An 18,521-nucleotide genomic window follows, 5' to 3' on the forward strand; every position below is an offset into this window, starting at 1 on the left:
GTCAGGCAGCGACAGGAAGGACAAATTATAAAGAACTTATAAAGGTCAAGTAGGTAAGAAGCAAGGGAGGTGGCGCAGGTGCATAATGGACCAGGAGGAAAAGTGGTCCCTTGTAAGTAAGGAATCCTCACTGGATCACAGGCAGGCCCCAATGAAAACTAAAGAAAAAGGCCAATCACAAAACAGCCATAGTGCCTGAGAGGAGGTGGGCCAGCAGGAAACACGGAGCAGAAGTTTTCAGACTGGCTTGTCCTGCTCCCACTTCCCAAAGAGAGGAGCCAAAGAGGAGTCCAGGAATTAGTGGGCAGTGAACATTCTTGGGACATAATGGCAGCAGCAGACATCCTCACCAGGGTCCATTTACAGAAGTGACTGGCTGGCTTCAGACTTGGAAACCTGTCTGCATTCAGAAGCCTTTGTTCAAAGATTTATTCCAATGTTCTGAACTGGGTTCTGGACCCCAAACCTAGTCAAGGCTGAGGATAAAGGTGTAAAAAAAACAAGAGCAGGTGACTCAGGGATACCTGAATGAGGACCCATGATTGGCCCAGCAGCCCCCACTCGCCAGGGTCAGCACCAGTACCCATGAGACAGAGCAGCGGTCCAGAGCTTGAATTCCAAGGTCTTTAATTTGTGCCAGAGTGCCTGTGCCTTCTCACCCAAGCTCCTCCCACATTGCCATGCCCCACCCTCCACCTGCACATCCCAGGCTCCCTTCTCTCACCCCTTGGCTCCCACCACCGCTGCCTAGGCCAGGAGCAAAGGCTGTTGCTTCTACCCAGGGCCCTGACTTTAATGAGGCTGTCCCAGCTGTCCTGGGTGCACACCTCCCGCCCTAGGTGGGAGCAGGCGGGGGTGCAGCCAGAGCCCCAGCAGCTGCAGCTCCCAGCATCAGCATGGCCAGGGCCTTGGGCCCAGTCGTATGGATCTTCTCGTGCCGGTGGAGGTTGGAGCGCCGGCTGAAGCTCTTGCCGCAGAGCGGGCAAGAGTAGGGCCGAACGCCGCGGTGGGTGCGCTGGTGGGCAGTGAGGTGCGAGCTGTGGCTGAAGCTCTTGCCACAGTCGAGGCAGTGGTAGGGCTTCTCGCCTGTATGTGTGCGGTTGTGCGCGATGAGGTTGGAGCGCTGGCTGAAGCACTTGCCACACTCTGGGCACGGGTAGGGCTTGACACCAGTGTGGGTACGCTGGTGGGTGACCAGGGCTGAGCTCTGTGTGAAGCACTTGCCGCAGATGGGGCACTTGTGCGGCTTGGCACCGGTGTGGGTGCCCTGGTGTGTGACCAGGTCCGAGCGGCGGGTGAAGCGCTTGGCGCAGCAGTCGCACACGTAGGGTTTCTCACCAGTGTGGATGCGCTGGTGCTGGATCAGCGTCGAGTGGTGGCTGAAGCTCTTCCAGCACGAGGGGCAGGTGTAGGGCTTCTCACCGGTGTGGATGATCTGGTGCTGGATGAGGTGCGAGCTGCGACCAAAGCGCTTGCCGCAGTCCGTGCAGGCGTAGGGCTTCTCACCCGTGTGAGTGCGCCGGTGTGTCACCAGGTGCGAGTGCCAGCTGAAGCCCTTGCCACACTGCTCGCACTTGTAGGTCTTCTTGCCTATGTCGCCGTCAGGGGCCAGGCCCTCCTCACCGCTCTCTGGGGCGCCCTTCTCGTCCTTGTTGGGTTTTTCTGGGTCGTGGCCCTGCAGTGGCTTCGTGGGAGGGTTGTCGGGAGGGGCTTGCTTCGGCTCTCTTGCATCCAGGGGAGCCAGCTGTCCGGCATCTCTGGCTGAGAGAGTGCTTTGACCGCTGGCTCCCTGCAGCCCGCACTGCGAGACACCCCCTGGAGTCCACCCAGGCCTGGTTCTCAAGGGCTTCATGTCCCCAAAGGCTCCCGGGCCGGACGGGACTGGCACCTCCTTCCCCACCTCCAAGGTTCCTAGAGAAAGAGAGAAGGTTTCCAGAGAGAGAGAGAGAGAGAGAGAGAGAGGCTTCTGGCAGGGCCCCAGAGGGTGGGAGACCCATAGGGGGCTGGATTCTGGGAGATAGCAAAAAGGAAAAGGACTCAGGGGAAATCTGGAGCCAAGAGCCACCCTCTAGGGAGGAGCCATCTAGTGGCCCTGCACCCACAGGAAGCAGACAGACAGTCCCCATCAACAAAGAACACCTGGGAATGGTGGGGCAAATGGCTCTTGCCCAGACCAAGGCACATGCCAAGGTCCCTCACCTGAACCAGGGCCTCTCTTCTCTTCCTTCTCACCTCCTGTCTGCCGGCTGGAGCTGGTGGCCTCACCCTTTCCCTGCACTTGGGGGGTCCAGAGAGGCCTGCTGAAGGGAAACCCTGTCCAGAAAGAGGGCATGCTCAGCAAAGAACTTGTGGGGCTGCCAACCATAGACATCAACCCTCCAAAAACTGATGGGACAGCTGAGTGAAGTGGCAAATGCCTGTAATCCCAGAGGCTTTGGAGGCTGAGGGAGGAGGACTGCAAGTTCAAAGCCAGCCTCAGCAACTTAGTGAGGCTCTAAGCAACTTGATGAACCTTGTTTCTAAATAAAATTTTAAAAAAGGGCTGAGGATGTGGCTCAGTGGCTAAGCAACCCTTTGTTCAATCCCCAGTACCAAAACAAAGCAAAACAAAAAAACTGATCGGGCAAGAGCGGAGAGTGAGGCTCCGGAAACATGGTACAAAACAAAGTGTACTCAAAAATTCCTTCAGTCCAGGCAAGGGCTGGTGGCTCACACCTACCATTCCTGGCTGGAGCAGGAAGGCTAGCCCCAACAAGTTAGCAAGTCCATGTCTCAAAACACAAAAGAATTAAAAAGGGACCTGGGAATAAACTCAGTAGCAGAGCACCCTGGGGTTCAATTCCCAGTACTGGGAAAAAAAGGGGGGCGGGAAATGGGATAGGGTGCAGCTCAGTGGTAAACCACCTGCCTAACATGTGAGAGGCCCTGGGTTAAATCCTCAGCACCTTAAAAATCCCTTCTCATCCCCTTTCGGGGTAGCACCCAACTATACTCCTCCCAGTGCTAAGCCAACTCTGACTCCTGTTTCCCTGAACAAAACCTCAGAATCTGAAGGGGAGAAGTCCAGGTTCTGAGGCCAGGTAAGGACAGCAACTCCCTTCCATCATCACAGACTCCAAGCAGTGGGCCCAGTAGCCTGGAGGGATGCCGGAAGGGCTATCTCACTCCTGAACTTGCATGTGCCAGGGAGCACTGGGGGTGCAGAAAGGCCAAGAGGGAGGGCCTGGGACAAGAGGCTGAGTACGCTGACAACCAAGAAGTCATGAGACCAAAGGGCCCATCTGCCAATTCCCTGGGGTGAGAGGCCTGGGAATTTTGGTCAAGCCAGTAATAGAGCAGAAGGACCTTGGTTGTCCTGACCTGTGGGAGAAAAGGCATTTGCTGGACCAATGGTGCGGTTTAGGGCCTCTCTGAGGCCTGCCGTAGGGCTGCAAATGGGTGCTAAGTTCCCTCTGATCTCCCAGGACTTGACTAGACTTGTTGGTCCGACCCTGAGGAATGTTAACAATGGGTGCTGTGCAGGCCTGAGATAATTACAGGAGTGAGGGTGACTGGTGTCATCCTGCAGGGGTCTCAGGGCTACCACTGAAGTCAAGGGTGGACATGCCAAAGGTCCAGATGCACCTGGACTACCAGGTGTGCAACAGCTATGTGTTGATTGAATAAATGAATGACAATGAAGACCGCATCAAATTCTGTCAGGAAAACTAATCTGGGGCTGGGGAGATAGCTCAGTTGGTAAAGTGCTTGCCTTACAAGCACAGGGCCCTGGGTTCAATCCCCAGCACCACAAAAAAAAAAGAAAACTAATCTGAAACTGAGGAGTAAAAACCTGGGACTTAAATACCTGCCATCAGAGAAACCAAGGAGCACATGCTCCCTGGGCTCCCTGTTGTCTACAGGGCCTGAGAGGTTAGCTGATACCACTTTCCACCCACAGAGCAGCCCACAGACACAGAATCGAGCTCTCTGCAGATACCTACAAAGCAGGGGCTTGGAGAAGGAAGACAGAACTACTGGGATAAAATGAAGCCATGAAAGAATGGGAAAAAAAGCAGAGTCCCAGATCAGTACTGTCCAGGAGAGCAGCCACAGGCCATGGCTATTCAAACTCCCATCTGAGCTGAGCAAAGTTAAAAAAATTAAAAACTCAATTATTCTGGCCACATTTCCAACACTCAACAGCGACTGAGTTTAGGGACACCATTCGAGTGCAGATGCAAAATATTTCATCTGTGGAGCCTTCCACAGATGTAGAGCCTTCATGTGGAAGGCTCTACAGAACACTACTATCTAAATGAAGAGAAGGGGGAAGGGAGCAGAACAAGAGGTGAGGGGTGAGCAGAGAGTAAGAGCCAGACACCCCAGGCCTCAGGAAACCAGATGACCCGCTCCAGGTGAGCCTCACCCAAGGCCAGCCCATTTCTCTTCTGCAGCACATCCCTGTAGAAGTTCTGCTGGGTGTGGTCCAGGCGTCCCCACTCCTCCCGGGAGAGGTATAAGGCCACATCCTCAAAGGTCACTGGCATCTGAAACAACATGAAGCATGCTGTCCAGGGTATGCCATGGACACCAAGACATATGGTGAGATTGCAGCCCTGCAACTGCCGCCTCCTGATCTGACCATCAGGTGTGAGAGGCCTTTTTTTGGGGGAAGGTGTTTCAAAAACAAAGTGGTACTATTAGGACCACAGCCAAAGCTCAGCACCTCCTCAGTTCAGACCCCAAAGGAAGAGTCACATATCATAGACCTGTCTCTCCACTTCCTTCTGCTTTTCCTCCAGCCATGACCAGAGTGACTGAGGGTCCCAAACCTGGAAAATGGTACTCGGACTCCAGCTGCACATCAGTGAGACTCCTAAGCAAGAGGTTCCAGATCCAAGTGTGAAGGCCAGCAGATTGGGAAGGGCTGAGCACCATGTGGTGGTCTGGGAAGGCCCTGCCTCCACTAGGGGTGGGAGAGTGGGCAAAGCGACCAGCATAGACACTCACCTGGGACCAGGCAGTGAGGAGCGCTGCAGCCATCTGCCGGTCTCTGGTCCTCCCCTCACGGGAAGGCATAGGGATCCGGGAGGAAGGGAGGGCTACGGAAGGAGAGGGGGTGTTAGTTCAAACTGCTAGGCCCTGCTGCTCACCTAGTCACCCCAATACCCACCCCACCCCAACCCAAGAGGACAAACCGGCAGATGCACAGGTAGACCTCTGGGTCCCCTCGCAGGTTAAGGACCCAGCCCTATCCAGACCGAGCCTCCACCTTCCCCATTGCTGCTTGCCCAGGCACCTTGCCCATATCCCTCTCCTACCTCCCCCAGGCAAGAAGAGAACTTTCTCCTTCGGGCCAGGACTTAGGGGCACCCAGCCCCGTGCACCTGCAGCCCTGTCCTCCTGTGATGTCCCCTCAGGGTGCAGCTCTTCTGGTTCTGTCTTAATGTGGGGCACCTTCTTCTCCAGCCCAGAGAGCATTTCTTGACAGGAATGCACATGACCTAGAACCTGGGAATGACATCAGCATCCAGCTGGCAGACCACACACACATGCAAGGAAGAGCTTGAAGGGCTGACCTCACTTTCTCTCCCCAGTTCACCCCAGCAAGGACAGAGTGGCAAGAGATAGAAGACTTGTCAAGTCACTGCCACAGTACACAATGTTTTTCAATATGTGATAAAATCAAGTAGACTGGGTTAAATGGTGACTCTCCAAAACTCACATCTATCCTGGAAAAAGGTTTTTTGGTGGTATTGCTGTAGCAGTACTGGGGATTCAATGAGGCTTTAATCCCCTAAAATGGGACTTTACAAAGGTAATCAAGAGTCTCAAGATGAGCCAGGCATAGTGGTGCATTCCTATAATCCCCGCAGCTCAGGGGGCTGAGGCAGAAAGATGGCACGTTCAAGGTCAGACTGGGCAATTTTAAAGGACCTTGTCTCAAAATTAGAATTAAAAAGGGGTAAGGTATTAAAAGTGGGGGGTCAGGGGGCTAGGGTATAGCTAGCTCAGTGATATGGTACTTCTGGGTTCAATTCCCCACCCCCTCCTCCAAAAAAAAGGCAAATAGAAGACACAGAAATCTAGAAGGAAGTAGAGATGGAGCAATGTTTGAACTAAGGAGTATCAGGAGCCACAGGAGGCTGGAAAGGGTGGGAAGACCCTCTTCCTATCCCAAAATCCTCTGGAGGAGGCCTGGACCAGCTGACAGCTTAGCTTCCAGGACCAGGAGAGAATAAATCCTGGTTTTCTTATGTGACCCAGTCAGTGGGAACTTGTTACAGCAGTCACACAAAACTAACACAAAACAGCCTAGGGCTTAGACAAAGGCTCACGACGAGGCCTCTCAGAAGCTCTGGCAAGGCATACCCTCTCACTGAGCGAGCCCTAGAGGGTCCTCATAGTCACCCACAGCAAGGCTGGCCTTCTACTGGGAGCTCACCCATCCCTGCCCAACCCTCCCCCAGTTTCTGTGTTCTGGTCTTGAAGGGAAAGACCAGCTGTCAGAGTGCTCAGGGCAGATCTAACAATGCCCTGACTGACTGGTGGCATCCGAGACTCAGCTGCTCTGCTGCCTGCCACCAAAAGTCATGGGGGCATACACATGTGAGAGAAAGCTGCCCACTCCAGAAGTCTCTGAATGAACACAGAGCAGTGTGGGTAATTATTATTATTATTCTATGTACACTTGACAGAATCCAACATCAACACAGAATGTCGATCAGCAAGGTTTGTCAGGTTCAAGGCATATATAAAAAGCTGTTAGGAAACAATGATAACAATTCTTTGAAATTCTACAGCATAAAAACAGTAGCACTAGTACCAGTTGTGCATTTTTATTTATAGCCACTATGACACTAGGTCAGAGGACACACACTTCTCTGACTTGGGCTCTGGCTGTGAGTGTTATTGTTTCATGTATCAAAATTATGATCAGTTATGAGCTGACACCTGCTTACAGAAGAATCTCATGCCCATTAGCTCCCCCAAGATAGGAGGCAATGGCTAGCACACAATCTGCATTTTACAGATGACAGAACTGGTTCCCACAGGTCAGAGTCATACACTGTGTGACTGGCCTGAGTCACACACCTTGCCTGCAGCTGACTCAGAGTCCTCTGACTCCAAGGCCAAAGACCCCAGTCCCCCAGAGGTGGTAATTACACACACGCACACACAGGCAGCAGGTGGCACAGGCAGGACTGGGAGCTCAGATTCAGAGAGATGAGAACCGACTCAGGGAGAAGGAAGTGTGGAGTGTAATAAGCAGGCACTATTCAGAGAAAACCTCACTGGAGGACCCTACCAAACACCCCTGCTATTCCATGTGCCTGTTGACTACCCTTATTCACTGGACAAAGCAAAACAGTTACACAGTAAATGTCAAATGGAGGTATTTCCCATCATGCCACCTTCCTTCCAATACCTCCAACCCACTGCCCCCATCCATCAGCGCTGTACTGCCAGTGAATCTAACTCTTCCTTTTCCCAGACACCCTGTTTGGAAAATCCTCTTGCCCCAGCTCCTTGCATGGCATGCCTCTGCACCCAGAACCCATCTTACCTCCTGGGCTCTCTCCTTGTTCTCAGCAGCCTGGATGCTTCCACTGTCTGTAGACATTTTCTATTTGAGAGCTAGGAAGAACAGCAAGTTGTTTCTCCCACTTGCTGGCCAAGCCCCCTCCTGCTTCTGGCCATGAGCCTGGAAGAGGAGAAAGAAATCAGCCATCTCTAGAGTGCCTTGAAAAATCTCCATGTTCGACCAGAGTTCCCTGGTCCTACCTGGAAATAAAGTCTGCTAGACCCTATCCAGGGGTCCCACTTTTCTATGATGTTTTTAGTTTCCTCCTTTAAAAAAAGAAAGGAAAAAAAAAAGGTATTGTGTACGGTGTCCTTTGTTGCTGAAGTAAGAGCCCCACATTTCAGAGCAACCAGCCAGGGAAAGTGGGGACCAAATTGATGGTACTTCCTGTCATCAGGAGCAGAAAATTCTGCAGAATTCCTACAAAACAGTTGCTGGTGAGGCTCCACCTGTCAGTCAGAAGAATTCAGGCCCCGCTGGCTGACCCCAGGACATGCACCCTGTGCCCCGTCTGCCTTAAAGCCCAGCCTAGAAGCCAGAAATCAACCTGCCCACTCAGCAGTTCCCCTGCAGATGCAACCGCCAGTCTTGGGAAGTCCATCCTGCTCATGGTGTCCTTCTCCTTCCCAAACCCGGATCCAGGCCCCCTTCTCTCTTGCCAGCCCGAAGCCTTCCACCTTTGACCCTGTCCCCTCTGCAATCTGGTCACCTGGGCAGGTCTCGGTATCCAGGCGCCCTCCCCAACACGCCCTTCTCACCGAGGTGGAGGTTGGCAGAGGGGGTACCTGGGGCAGTGGGGCCCCTCCCTTCGCTGCCCCTCCCCAGGGAAGGGAGGTTCTGCAGTCAGCGCTGGGCGGGCCGGGGAGAGACCGGGATTAGGGACAACAGGAAGTCCCTTCCAGATCCCGTTCCCCACACAGCGGCAGCCCTACAGGGTTCCCAGCTTCGAGGGTTCCGCGACTGGGTCTCGGGTCCTGGGCTGCACCTGCTCTTGACAGGAAGGGAACTCCCAAGATCGGCAATGCCTGCTAATGATGATTCTTTTACCCAGCACGTATTTGTGATGCCCGCCAAGCAGGCACACCAAAAAATAGAGCGATGCGTTTTGGGGAAGATTTTGATACCTAATGTTTCAAAGGGAGCATTGCCGTCATCCCTGAAGAAGCGACACTTTGATGGGTGGAGGGAAGAGGACAGTCACACAGCACTTCTTTGGGGTCCCTGGATTCAATTATGCCTCCCTAGATCAGGGGGTCCTTTGGGTTCCTCCAAGACTGGCAGAATGCTCTCCCTACAAGTGAACTAAGGAAATAGGCTGGGACCATCTGTAACCTACTCCTGGCAAGATGTGTGATTTTTCCAAACTTACTCCAGCTCAGAAACAGTGGTAAAGAGGCCTGCCTCAGCAGTCCAGGGGCTCCAGATCCTCAAACACCCCTGACAGCTCCAGATGCCACCCCTCAGGTTCCCTTGGCCGTCAGACCCTTGTACTAAAGTCCCAAATGGGGAGGAGTGATTGTGCTTTACTTTCTGGGGTGAGAAACCATGTCTTCTAGGCAGAGCACAAGGGTGTCAGGAAAGAGGTGGGGTCCCAGTCCAGGAGTCTGCCTACAGGAAGGTTCCTCCAACAGATCATCCAGTGCCTGCCTCCTTTAACTCACCTCTGAGATCCACTGCTTCACTCAGGAAGATCAGTGGCATATCAGTTCACAGGTGTGTTGTGTGGGCTCGCAGGATTTAATGTTTTTAAAAAGCATTCTTTTTTTTAATGTTTATTTATTTTTATGTGGTGCTGAGGATTGAACCTAGTGCCTCACGTGTGCTAGGTAAATGCTCTACCACTGAGCCACAACCCCAGGTCCAGGATTTAATTTTTTTAAACTTAATTTCTAACATTTAAAAATTAGCAGAGTTCTCATTTTTTTTTTCTTTTTTAAATCAGAACATTTGGCAATACTGGACCCATATTCCCTTCACCCACAACCTGCCTCCCAAGTGGCCACAGTCCACACTTGACCCCTTGTAGCATATGTTTGCTCTTGGAGTCAAATATGTTTCAGGAGTCCTTGGATTTGGCTTGATTCTACTGTCAACTTTTAAGAAAATTTATCCCTGGGATTTGCCTCTAGTTAGTTTCCAGGCATTCTAAACTCCAAGGTGAAGAGGGACATACAAAGTTCTAATCAAAGTCAATACTGTTTTCAATCCAGACAGCTATGAACTGAAACAAAGTCAAAGAGGGTCCTGAAAAAATGACATGACTGTATTCAGTGTGCCAACGATGAGCAGAGGTGAGTATCCAGGATACAAGTATTCACTCTGGAGAGGGTCATGTCACCCCACGCAATCCCAGGAGAGCACAAAGTCCAAAATCAGCAGCTGTGTTCTGATTTCAAGGCAAAATTTCTTTACCAGCAAAAGGGACCAGTTCAGGAATACTGCAGGGGTACAGGGTGTCTAGAGGCTTGGATCCTGCCATGAGATCACCTAGACGGACTAAATGAAGTTTGAGTATTCATTTGGTTGTTCACAGAAAATTCATTGACCACCTACTATATGCTAGATATTAACCCTTTCTTGGAAAGGAGAGAAATTCATTCCACAACTTGCTTTAGGATCTGAGCAGGTCTCAGGGAGAGGGTTACCACAGTTGCTGTGTGGGAACTGTAGCCTCTGAAAGAGTTCAGAAAGACACCTGGGGGAAAGTGAGGCCATAAGTAAAGCAGACATCAAAAATATAATGCCTTCACCTGGCATGGTGGCACATGCCTGTAATCCCAGCGCCCTGGGAGGCTGAGGCAGGAGGATCCCGAGTTCAAACCCACCTCAGCAAAGGTGAGTTGCTAAGCAACTCAGTGAGACCCTGTCTCTAAATAAAATACAAAATAGGACTGGGGATGTGGCTCAGTGGTTGAATGTCCCTGAGTTCATTCCCTGGTAACCCCCTCACCCAAAAAAAAAGTAATGCCTTCAACAACCAGTGAGTACCATAAATGACCAATGGACATAAGGGAGTACAAGGGACTTCAGGGATAGCTAAAACCAACCATATTTTGTTTAGAGGGAGTAGTCAGGGGCCAGTAATGCCAAAGTTCAAATATTTTTCAAGCAAAGTCAAAAAATAATTCAATTTCTTCTTTTTTTTTTTTGTACTGGGGATTGAACCCAGGGTCTGGTAGACAAGCATTCTACCAGTTAGATCATTCCCAGCCCTTTTTAAAATTTTTAGTTTGAGATAGGATCTCATTAAGTTGCCCAGGTTAGCCTGGAACTTAACCATCCTCCTGTCCCAGCCTCCCAAGTAACTGGGATTATAGGCTTGTGCCACCACACCTCGCAAGAATTTGATTTCTATGTGAAATCTCCTGAGGGTTGTTTTTTGTTTTTGTTTTTTTGTTTTTTGTTTTTTTTGTGTGTGGTGCTGGTGATTGAACCCAGGGCCTTGTGCTTGTGAGGCAAACACTCTACCAACTGAGCTATATCCCCAGCCCTCTCCTGAGTTTTAAATTGATGACAAAACTTTTAAATTTGCACACCCACAATCCCAGCTACTCAGGAGGCTGAGGCACAAGGATCACAAGTTCAATGCCAGCCTGGGCAATTTAGCCAGACACACTGTCTTAAAAGAAAAAATAAAAAGGGCTCAAGAAAAAATAAAAATAGCTCAATTTTGGAGTGCTCCAGTATCACAAAAGGGAAAACAAAAAACAAAAAACTCCATGCACGTCCAGCCTCTGCATTCGGCGCACAGGCCGCCCGTTTAGGACTGTACTTACCTCAGAGCCTTGTCACAAACACTAAGGCGCTTAGTGGAGCTTCAGGCCTTGGAAACGCTCAACGAACGTCAACTCCAGTGCCTGGTGGCTGCCCAGAGCGTGAGCAAAGAGAGGACACCACCCTTGGTAAATAAATCACCATCTACTGGCAGAGATTAGCCTGGCCGTCCACTTAAGCCTTAAAGAACAATGAAAACTAGCAAGAACATCTTCTGAAGCAAGAACAAAATAACACGCGAACTACAGCAGCTACACCAGAGACAGGGCGATGCAGAGATGCGGCCTAGGGAAGGAAACAGACGACCAAGGGGGGAATAAAGGAACGCGAGAGAAGAGAAATAAGACTAATAAACAGCAGAGAAAACCCTAAACGTTGAAAAAGAAGAAAAGGTAATCAGCAGGAAAAAAAGCAGAAAAGGTCATCAGTGCTCGGAGGGCTTAAAATTGTTAAAAGAGGAAAAATAACTAAGGACGCCCAGGCCAGGGAGAGCTCCGGAGGCATGAAGGCGACCCCGCGACCCGCTCGCCTGCAGCTGACGCCGCCGCAGGAGCACACGTTCCGAGCGGCGGGAGACGCAGAGGCCCGGGCGCCCGGCGCGCAGCTGTGAGCCTTGCGCGCCCCGACCCGCCCACGTTGACGCGGGGAGCCTGTCTCCCAGACAACGATGCCACTCCGCTCCGCCCACGTACCACGGAAGACGCCAGTGATTGGCTGTAGACGTGGCCCCGCCCCCTCCTCCCGGCACGCCCCACCGCGCCACCGCCCAGTACCCTCACCTGCGCGCTCCCGTCCGCGCCCCCGAGAGTAGTCCTGCGGGGGGGGGAGAAGGGTCACCCTGTGCGCGCCTGGCCTGGCTGGTGTCCCCGCGTTTCCTGTCCCGCTGCCCCACAGCAACTTCCGGTTTGCGCTGCTTTTTCTCGGCCACTCACCTGTCCGACTACGGGCGGTGAGGACGCCGGGGAGAGGGCACGCCCGTCCTCGACTGGACTTCCACCCGCAGGGAAACTGAGACTGCCTGCCGGAAATTCCCGCGGCCGCCGCGGTGCCTGGGACTCGGGGTCTTGTTAAAGAGAGCCGCGCCTTCGCGACAGGTCTAGATCCTGAACGCCATTCCGACCCGGCGCTCAGGCCCGCCTCCCCAGCCGGCATCCACCTCCGCTCACCTGTTTTGGGTGCCGTTTTGTCTTAAAAATGGAAGTAAGAGTGCTGAGGATGTAGCTCGGTGGTGGAGCGCTTGTAACCGAAAGCTTGGTCTTTGTCCCCAGTGCCAGTTCATGCCAACTTAATAATGAGGACACGGTTTTGAGAAAAAGGAAAAAGAAAAGTTTATTGCTTTGCTGGCAAGGGAGGAACACAGCAACCTCGTCCCTGAGGCTGTGATTCTGCCCATCAGGGAAAACAGGGCTTTTAAGGAAGCTATTCAAAGGCTGCTTTCAGGTGTGACCTGATTTGGGGGGCGCCTGACGGTGTGTTAGGCTTCACTTGTTAATCTGGGAGATGTTCACTTCCTAGGTCCTCTGGCGGACATCTTCCTGTGGAGCACCTTTAACTCGAGGTAATCTTGTTTCCCGCCCCCAGGTTAGGGACGGGGAGAGGGAGAAGAGGAAAAGAAAACACGTCCTTTTAAAAATAGGCCTCAGGGCTGGGGTCGGGACTCAGTGGCAGAGTACTTGCCTCCCATGTGTGAGGCACTGGGTTCGAGTCTCAGCACCACATATCAATAAATAAATAAATACCCATCAACAACTGAATAATTTCTTTTATCTTGTGCAAATTTTATTGTTTTTTAAAAATGGACTACTTTCAATGATTTCAAAGTTTATACACAAGTGTAGATGTCAAACTTTCTGGACTCTCACTGATTGATCAAAAGTAGAGAAAACCCTTTGGTATTCACACATTTGAGATTCTTGATTAAATCACAAGGGGGGGGGCACTCCTGAAAGTCTGTGACATAATTTGAGTTTGCTGAGGCATCACTTTGAATAGCACACACTTAGGGTTCACAACCAGACACCTAATCCCTGAGACTGAAAAACCACATTCTCTAATCATGACCCATATGCATTTATGTGAAGAACTAAATACAACTCTGTTATAAGGGACCCACAAACAACCTGGGGTTTACTTTACTGTGAATGTCTAGGATTTATTTAACTCCAAAATTTTTATAAGGATTTTGAAAAGGTCCTGCTTGCCTTAAATTGTTTAGTATTCCCCACTTATGGGAAGAATAAAGACGCCAAAGTATTAAAATAATTTGAATAATCATTAATTTCAAAATGTGGGTGCAAGATTCATTTTGAATAAAATTAAGGGGTTTAAGTAACTTAAGAAATCTAAACAATTCTGAAGTGCAGTTTTGAAATCATCATAATCTAGAGTCCTATGAAGAGAATATTCTATGAGAATAATTGCATACATTTGTGTACAGTGTTAACAGATTATTGGAATAGAAAAGTGTGAGATTTACTGCATTTGCTTCATACTTTTTTTAGAACATCTCACGTCCTTCTTCTTGAAAATAGAATTCAAAAAATACAAATCTGTAAAAGGGTCCCCTCTTCTTAGTTTCGAGGCAAGTGTTGGCTCCTTATAGTTAATGCTGGTTGTGCACCTACGCTTGGGCAGAGACACTGCTGTACTTTCTGTGTTCTTTTTTGGAGAAAGACAGTTTCTTCATTTTCACTACAGGAGACAAGGGGGCATTGGTGATATCCTTCAGGCCAGAGCGAGGGGACAGGTAAGTCTCAGGTGGCACACTTGGAGTTTTTGTTGACTTAGAATCCTCTCTCTCTTTTTCTTCTGTATGCTGCAGTGTTCTTTTAGATCGAGGCCTGGTGACTGGTCTCCCATCTGATCTGGTGGCAAGATTTTGAGTGTACTTGCCAGGGGGCAGATAGAGGTCATCAGAATCATCTCTAGAACCACTTGATTCACAGATGCTCTCTTCAGACTTATGGTTGTTTTCTTCTCTATTAGAATCAGCACTTATTTTCTGTCAGAAAGGAGTGAGATGAACACCCCCTTCCAAATTAAAATTGTAAGCATCCCTGGAACTGACAGGTCCATCCAATTTACTCTTGGAAATATTTGTTTTAGTTTCATTTTTGTTCCCTTTATGCTTTGATGTAGATTTTGGTTTTCTCCTTTAGCTTTGCTTTTCTCTTCTCTCTTTCTTCCTTTTGCATATTTACACTTACTTTTAGTTTGTTCAGATTTAGATTCCAAAGGAACTTCTTTTGTTTTAGTAAACTTTCCTGGGTGAATAAGCTTTGGTTGTTTTCATTTGTTTGTAATTTCCACAACTGCAGAGTGCTGTGGACTCAAACCCGGGCCTCCAGCATGAGAGGCAGGCACTCTACAAGATGGGCTATATGGCCTGCACCAAGCTTTGGTGATAAATTAATTTGGTCCTTGTTCCACTGAACAAACATTTTGTTCTATATTTTCAGGTATGTGCATGTTTATTCCTGGGTCTACATATCTGATTCTTTCCAATTCAGAAGACTGCCCTGCCAAATGACTGATTTCAAAGTCATTCAAAGTACTGAACTGACATAGATCATTAAAATCTTTCTTTAAATGGCGACGGAGAGACACGGTTCTAGGTAACACATCATTATTAGATTTGGCTTCATCTGAATCAAAATCACATCTCAGTGTTTCTTGAGGAATAGTAGATATCTACTCTTCTATTTGTAATGATTCTCCATGTCCTGGAAGGTCAGTTTCTTCAAGAGGAAGTTGCAGTAAATACTTCACAAATAAATCACATGCGTTGTCATCTCTACTGGAGTCCATTCCGGAGGGATGTGTTTCCTGGTTCCGAGCAGCTTCTGTTTGCTGTGAAGCAAGTTTCTCTTTCAGTGCATATAACTGACATGCCAGGTAGTAACTCTCTCTTCTCAGCTGTAGGATGATATCTTGGGCTTCTCTCACTTTGGATTTTTCATTTTCCCAAAGCTAAAACTAACATTTTGTTGTTTTGTTGGTGACTTTTCAGCAAGGTAGAAGTGGTGTTTGGCACAGTGCAGTTATGAAGGATTTGCGTTTGCCAAGCTCTGTCAAGTTTTTATTCCGTTTCTCTTTCATTCCTTTCTTTATGTCTTCAAGACTATCTTGAAAGGATTTTTTCTGGCACCTTTCGTTAGCCATCTTCTGCCTGGGTCACTACTGCTGCTGCAGCCGTCGCCCTCCTCCTCACATCCCAAGGCTCCACAAAGCTGTCCCCGCGCGCTACTCCCGCGCTCCCAGCCCTGCAGGACTGCGCGTCACCCGCAACTACCGCCACCACATTCGAAATTCTCATCGCGCTCACCTATTGGCTGGCTGGAGGAGGTCACGTGATGCGACGATGCAGCTCCCCCTGAATAAATATTTAAAAAAATAATAATAGGCCTCAGAGGGCTGGGGTTGTGGCTCAGTGGTAGAGCGCTTGCCTAGCACGTGTGAGGCCCTGGGTTTGTTCCTCAGCACCACATAAAAAAGTAAATAACACAAAAGTATTGTGTCCATCTACAACAAAAAATCTTTTTTAAAAATAGGCCTCAGAGCAAGGAGAGCTATATCAAAAGGTAAGGTGGACCACTGTTAACATGCTTGCCAAACATGCAGGAGACCCTGGGTTCCAGTCCCAACACAACGCATAGGAAGTATACTACCTTAGACTGCTGACTTTCCTCCCTGCACTTGTTTAGTGTACACAAGGTCCTCGGTTTGATCCCTAGCCCTGGAGGGGGAAAAAAAGTCAAAGTCACTCAGGTTTAGGGGCTTTGGAGTAGAAATTAGGATAAGTTAAATTACTTTCCATTGGAGGTTGGTGCATTTGTAGGTAACCAGGACATGCTCCTGCTATCTGATACCTAAAGCAGCCCCTGTGTTGGGTAGAGTTTCAGGTTGTACTCCCTCACACATCAGCCAAGATACTGAAGTAGGAGGGGATGGAGGAATGGAGGAGACATTCAGATGGGCTCAACACTAGAGGAACGTTATAGAAGGTGCCTCCTGGGAGCAAATGGGAGGGGGTGCATAAGCACCCACCTACCCTGATGTCCTTTTCAGCTGGAGTCCTCAGCCTTTCATTTCTGAGGTCTCTATGCCCTCTCCCCACCCCCACCTTAAGAAGCCCTCCTCTACTTGTCATGGTGTCTTTCTTTCACACAAATCACTTTTCTGTTCCTTTACTCTAATTGGTGTGTGTGTTGGGGGGGAGTCTTGGGGGATGTTTTGGAGATTGAACCCAGAGATGCTTTACCACTGAGCTGCATCTCCAGCCCTTTTTGTTTTTATTTTGAGACAGGGTCTCACTAGGTTGTTGAAGGCCTAAGTTGCTGAGGTTGGCCTTGGAATCCTCCTGCCTCAGGCTCTTGAGTCGCTGGAATTACAGGCATGCACCACCATGTCCAACTCCATTTTGTTTTTATTTTATCTTTCTTTTTTTTTTTTCTTTTTCTTTTTTTTAGTACCAGCGATTGAACCCAGGGGCGCTAAACCACTAAACCACATTCCCAGTCCTTTTTAAAATGTCTTATTAAAAAAATAAAATAAAATAAAATAAAATGTCTTATTTGGAGACAGGGTCTCCCTAAATTGCTTAGGGCCTTGCTAAGTTGTTGAGGCTGGCTTTGAATATAAGATCCTCCTGCCTTCCTCCCAACCGCTGGGATTACAGGTGTCTGCCACCAAACCCAGCTATCTCATCTTTTTTAAAAATTGTATTTTTGAGGATGCTTTATAATATAAGAAAAAAAAAATCAGCTAATGATAAGACCAGGGTTCCTTAGAAAAATGGCCGATTCTAGAGTGAGCACGAAATGCACAAGACAAGCCTGAAGTATCTGTAGCACCAGAAAGTAAGGAAGTGCTAAAAAACAAACAAAATGGCAAGACATGGTTTTAAGGAGACTCAGGAAGCTACTGTACTCGGGAGGCTGAGGCAGGAGCAGCTCTGATTGCTTGAGCCCAGGAGTCGGAGGCTAGCCTGGGCAATATAATGAGACCCTGTCTCAAAAAAAAAAAAAAAATATGAGCTGGGAAGATCTCAGTGGTGGAGGGCTTGGTAGCGTGCATGATACCTACCCTAGCACTGCAAAAGAAAGGAAGGAAGAAAACTGAAGGGATGTAGATAGTTTCCTCAAGAAGCGGAACAAAGCTCCTTACTCCTTGCTCCTTAGGTGTGAGCTGCGTGTAGTAGCTTATTTCCAAAGAACAAGTATGAAGTACAGATAGAGAAATCTGGCAAACAAGACCTCTGCCAGGTGACCGAGGTCACCACCAACGTTGATAACACAAGTTGACAGTACGTGTCCTTGATGGGATGCGATGAAAATGGCGCTTCACCTCTGTGGTCCTCCTTCCCAGACTCACAACCCCTTTTTAATCTTGAGAAAACATTAAAGTCCAGCTGAGGGGCACCCTAGAATATTCCTGAACAGTTCTCCTCAAAATCATTGAAGTCAGCTGGGCACAACGGTGTACACGTAACTTAGAAGACTGAGGCAGGAGGATCGCAAGATCAAGATTATCCTCAGAAACTTAGCGAGACCCTATCTGAAAAAAAAAGGGGGGGGGGATGGGACACAGCTCAGTGCTAAGGCATCCCTGGGTTCAATCCTCAGTACCAGCCCCGCAAAAAAGTTCAGGTCATCAGAAGTAAGAAATGTCTGAGAAACTGTTACAGCCAAAAGGATTCTAAGAAGTCATGGCCCTGCATCTTAAGCACTACACATCTTGGAGGTTGTCCCCACAGCACCCCGTCATCTTCTAGAACCTAAGCAGCAGGCCTACAAGAAGGGGCTTTTGCTGCCCCAAGAAAGCCCTCTGCTCCCTGCACAGGGGCTGGGTGGGATCCTCACCCATCCGCTCCTTAGTTCTCCTCTTGTCCTCTGGTGAAGGACCTTCTATTGGGGCCTGGTGACCTCTGCTCCTCCAGGTGGGTTATGGGAAGCAATGGTACCAAGCCCAGTTTGGTCCTTGTGGTGAGGTTCTGAAGCCAGTGCAGACACTAAAATGAGGGTTTGGGGCCATGGACTGGGGAGGCACATGTCAAGCTCCAACCTGGCTTTACAGCCTGAAAAAGGGTCCCAGGAGAGCAACCCAGGAGAGCATGAGACTCTGTCATTATGCTGACATCTCCCAGCTCTGGGACCCAGAGCCCAAGGGAGCTTGCCCAGAG

At 49.4% G+C, this 18,521-nt stretch overlaps 1 protein-coding gene and 1 pseudogene across 8 annotated transcripts; both read right to left on the reverse strand.

Annotated features, from left to right (window-relative positions):
* Positions 1-526: 526 nt before the first annotated feature.
* Znf205 (zinc finger protein 205) lies at positions 527-11,957 on the reverse strand. 8 transcript variants are annotated; one of them, XM_047534354.1, is made up of 8 exons: positions 8,277-8,357; positions 7,768-7,833; positions 7,550-7,687; positions 5,304-5,493; positions 4,993-5,084; positions 4,409-4,529; positions 2,200-2,313; positions 532-1,911 (listed from the first exon to the last, which is right to left on the reverse strand). In XM_047534354.1, the coding sequence occupies exons 3-8, from the start codon at positions 7,604-7,606 to the stop codon at positions 836-838; spliced, it is 1,650 nt and encodes a 549-aa protein (XP_047390310.1). In that variant the 5' UTR covers positions 7,607-7,687; positions 7,768-7,833; positions 8,277-8,357; the 3' UTR covers positions 532-835. The 8 variants fall into 8 exon arrangements, with proteins under 8 accessions (XP_047390314.1, XP_047390310.1, XP_047390308.1 ...); XM_047534358.1 differs by lacking the exons at positions 7,768-7,833; positions 8,277-8,357 and adding an exon at positions 11,344-11,957 and having other exon boundaries at positions 527-1,911; positions 2,233-2,313; XM_047534352.1 differs by lacking the exon at positions 7,768-7,833 and having other exon boundaries at positions 8,326-8,889.
* Positions 11,958-13,813: 1,856 nt separating this feature from the next.
* On the reverse strand, positions 13,814-15,502 carry LOC124970756 (shugoshin 1-like; annotated as a pseudogene).
* Positions 15,503-18,521: the final 3,019 nt, after the last annotated feature.

This window comes from Sciurus carolinensis, chromosome 18 (genome assembly GCF_902686445.1).
Source record: "Sciurus carolinensis chromosome 18, mSciCar1.2, whole genome shotgun sequence".
NCBI classification, from domain to species: domain Eukaryota; kingdom Metazoa; phylum Chordata; class Mammalia; order Rodentia; family Sciuridae; genus Sciurus; species Sciurus carolinensis.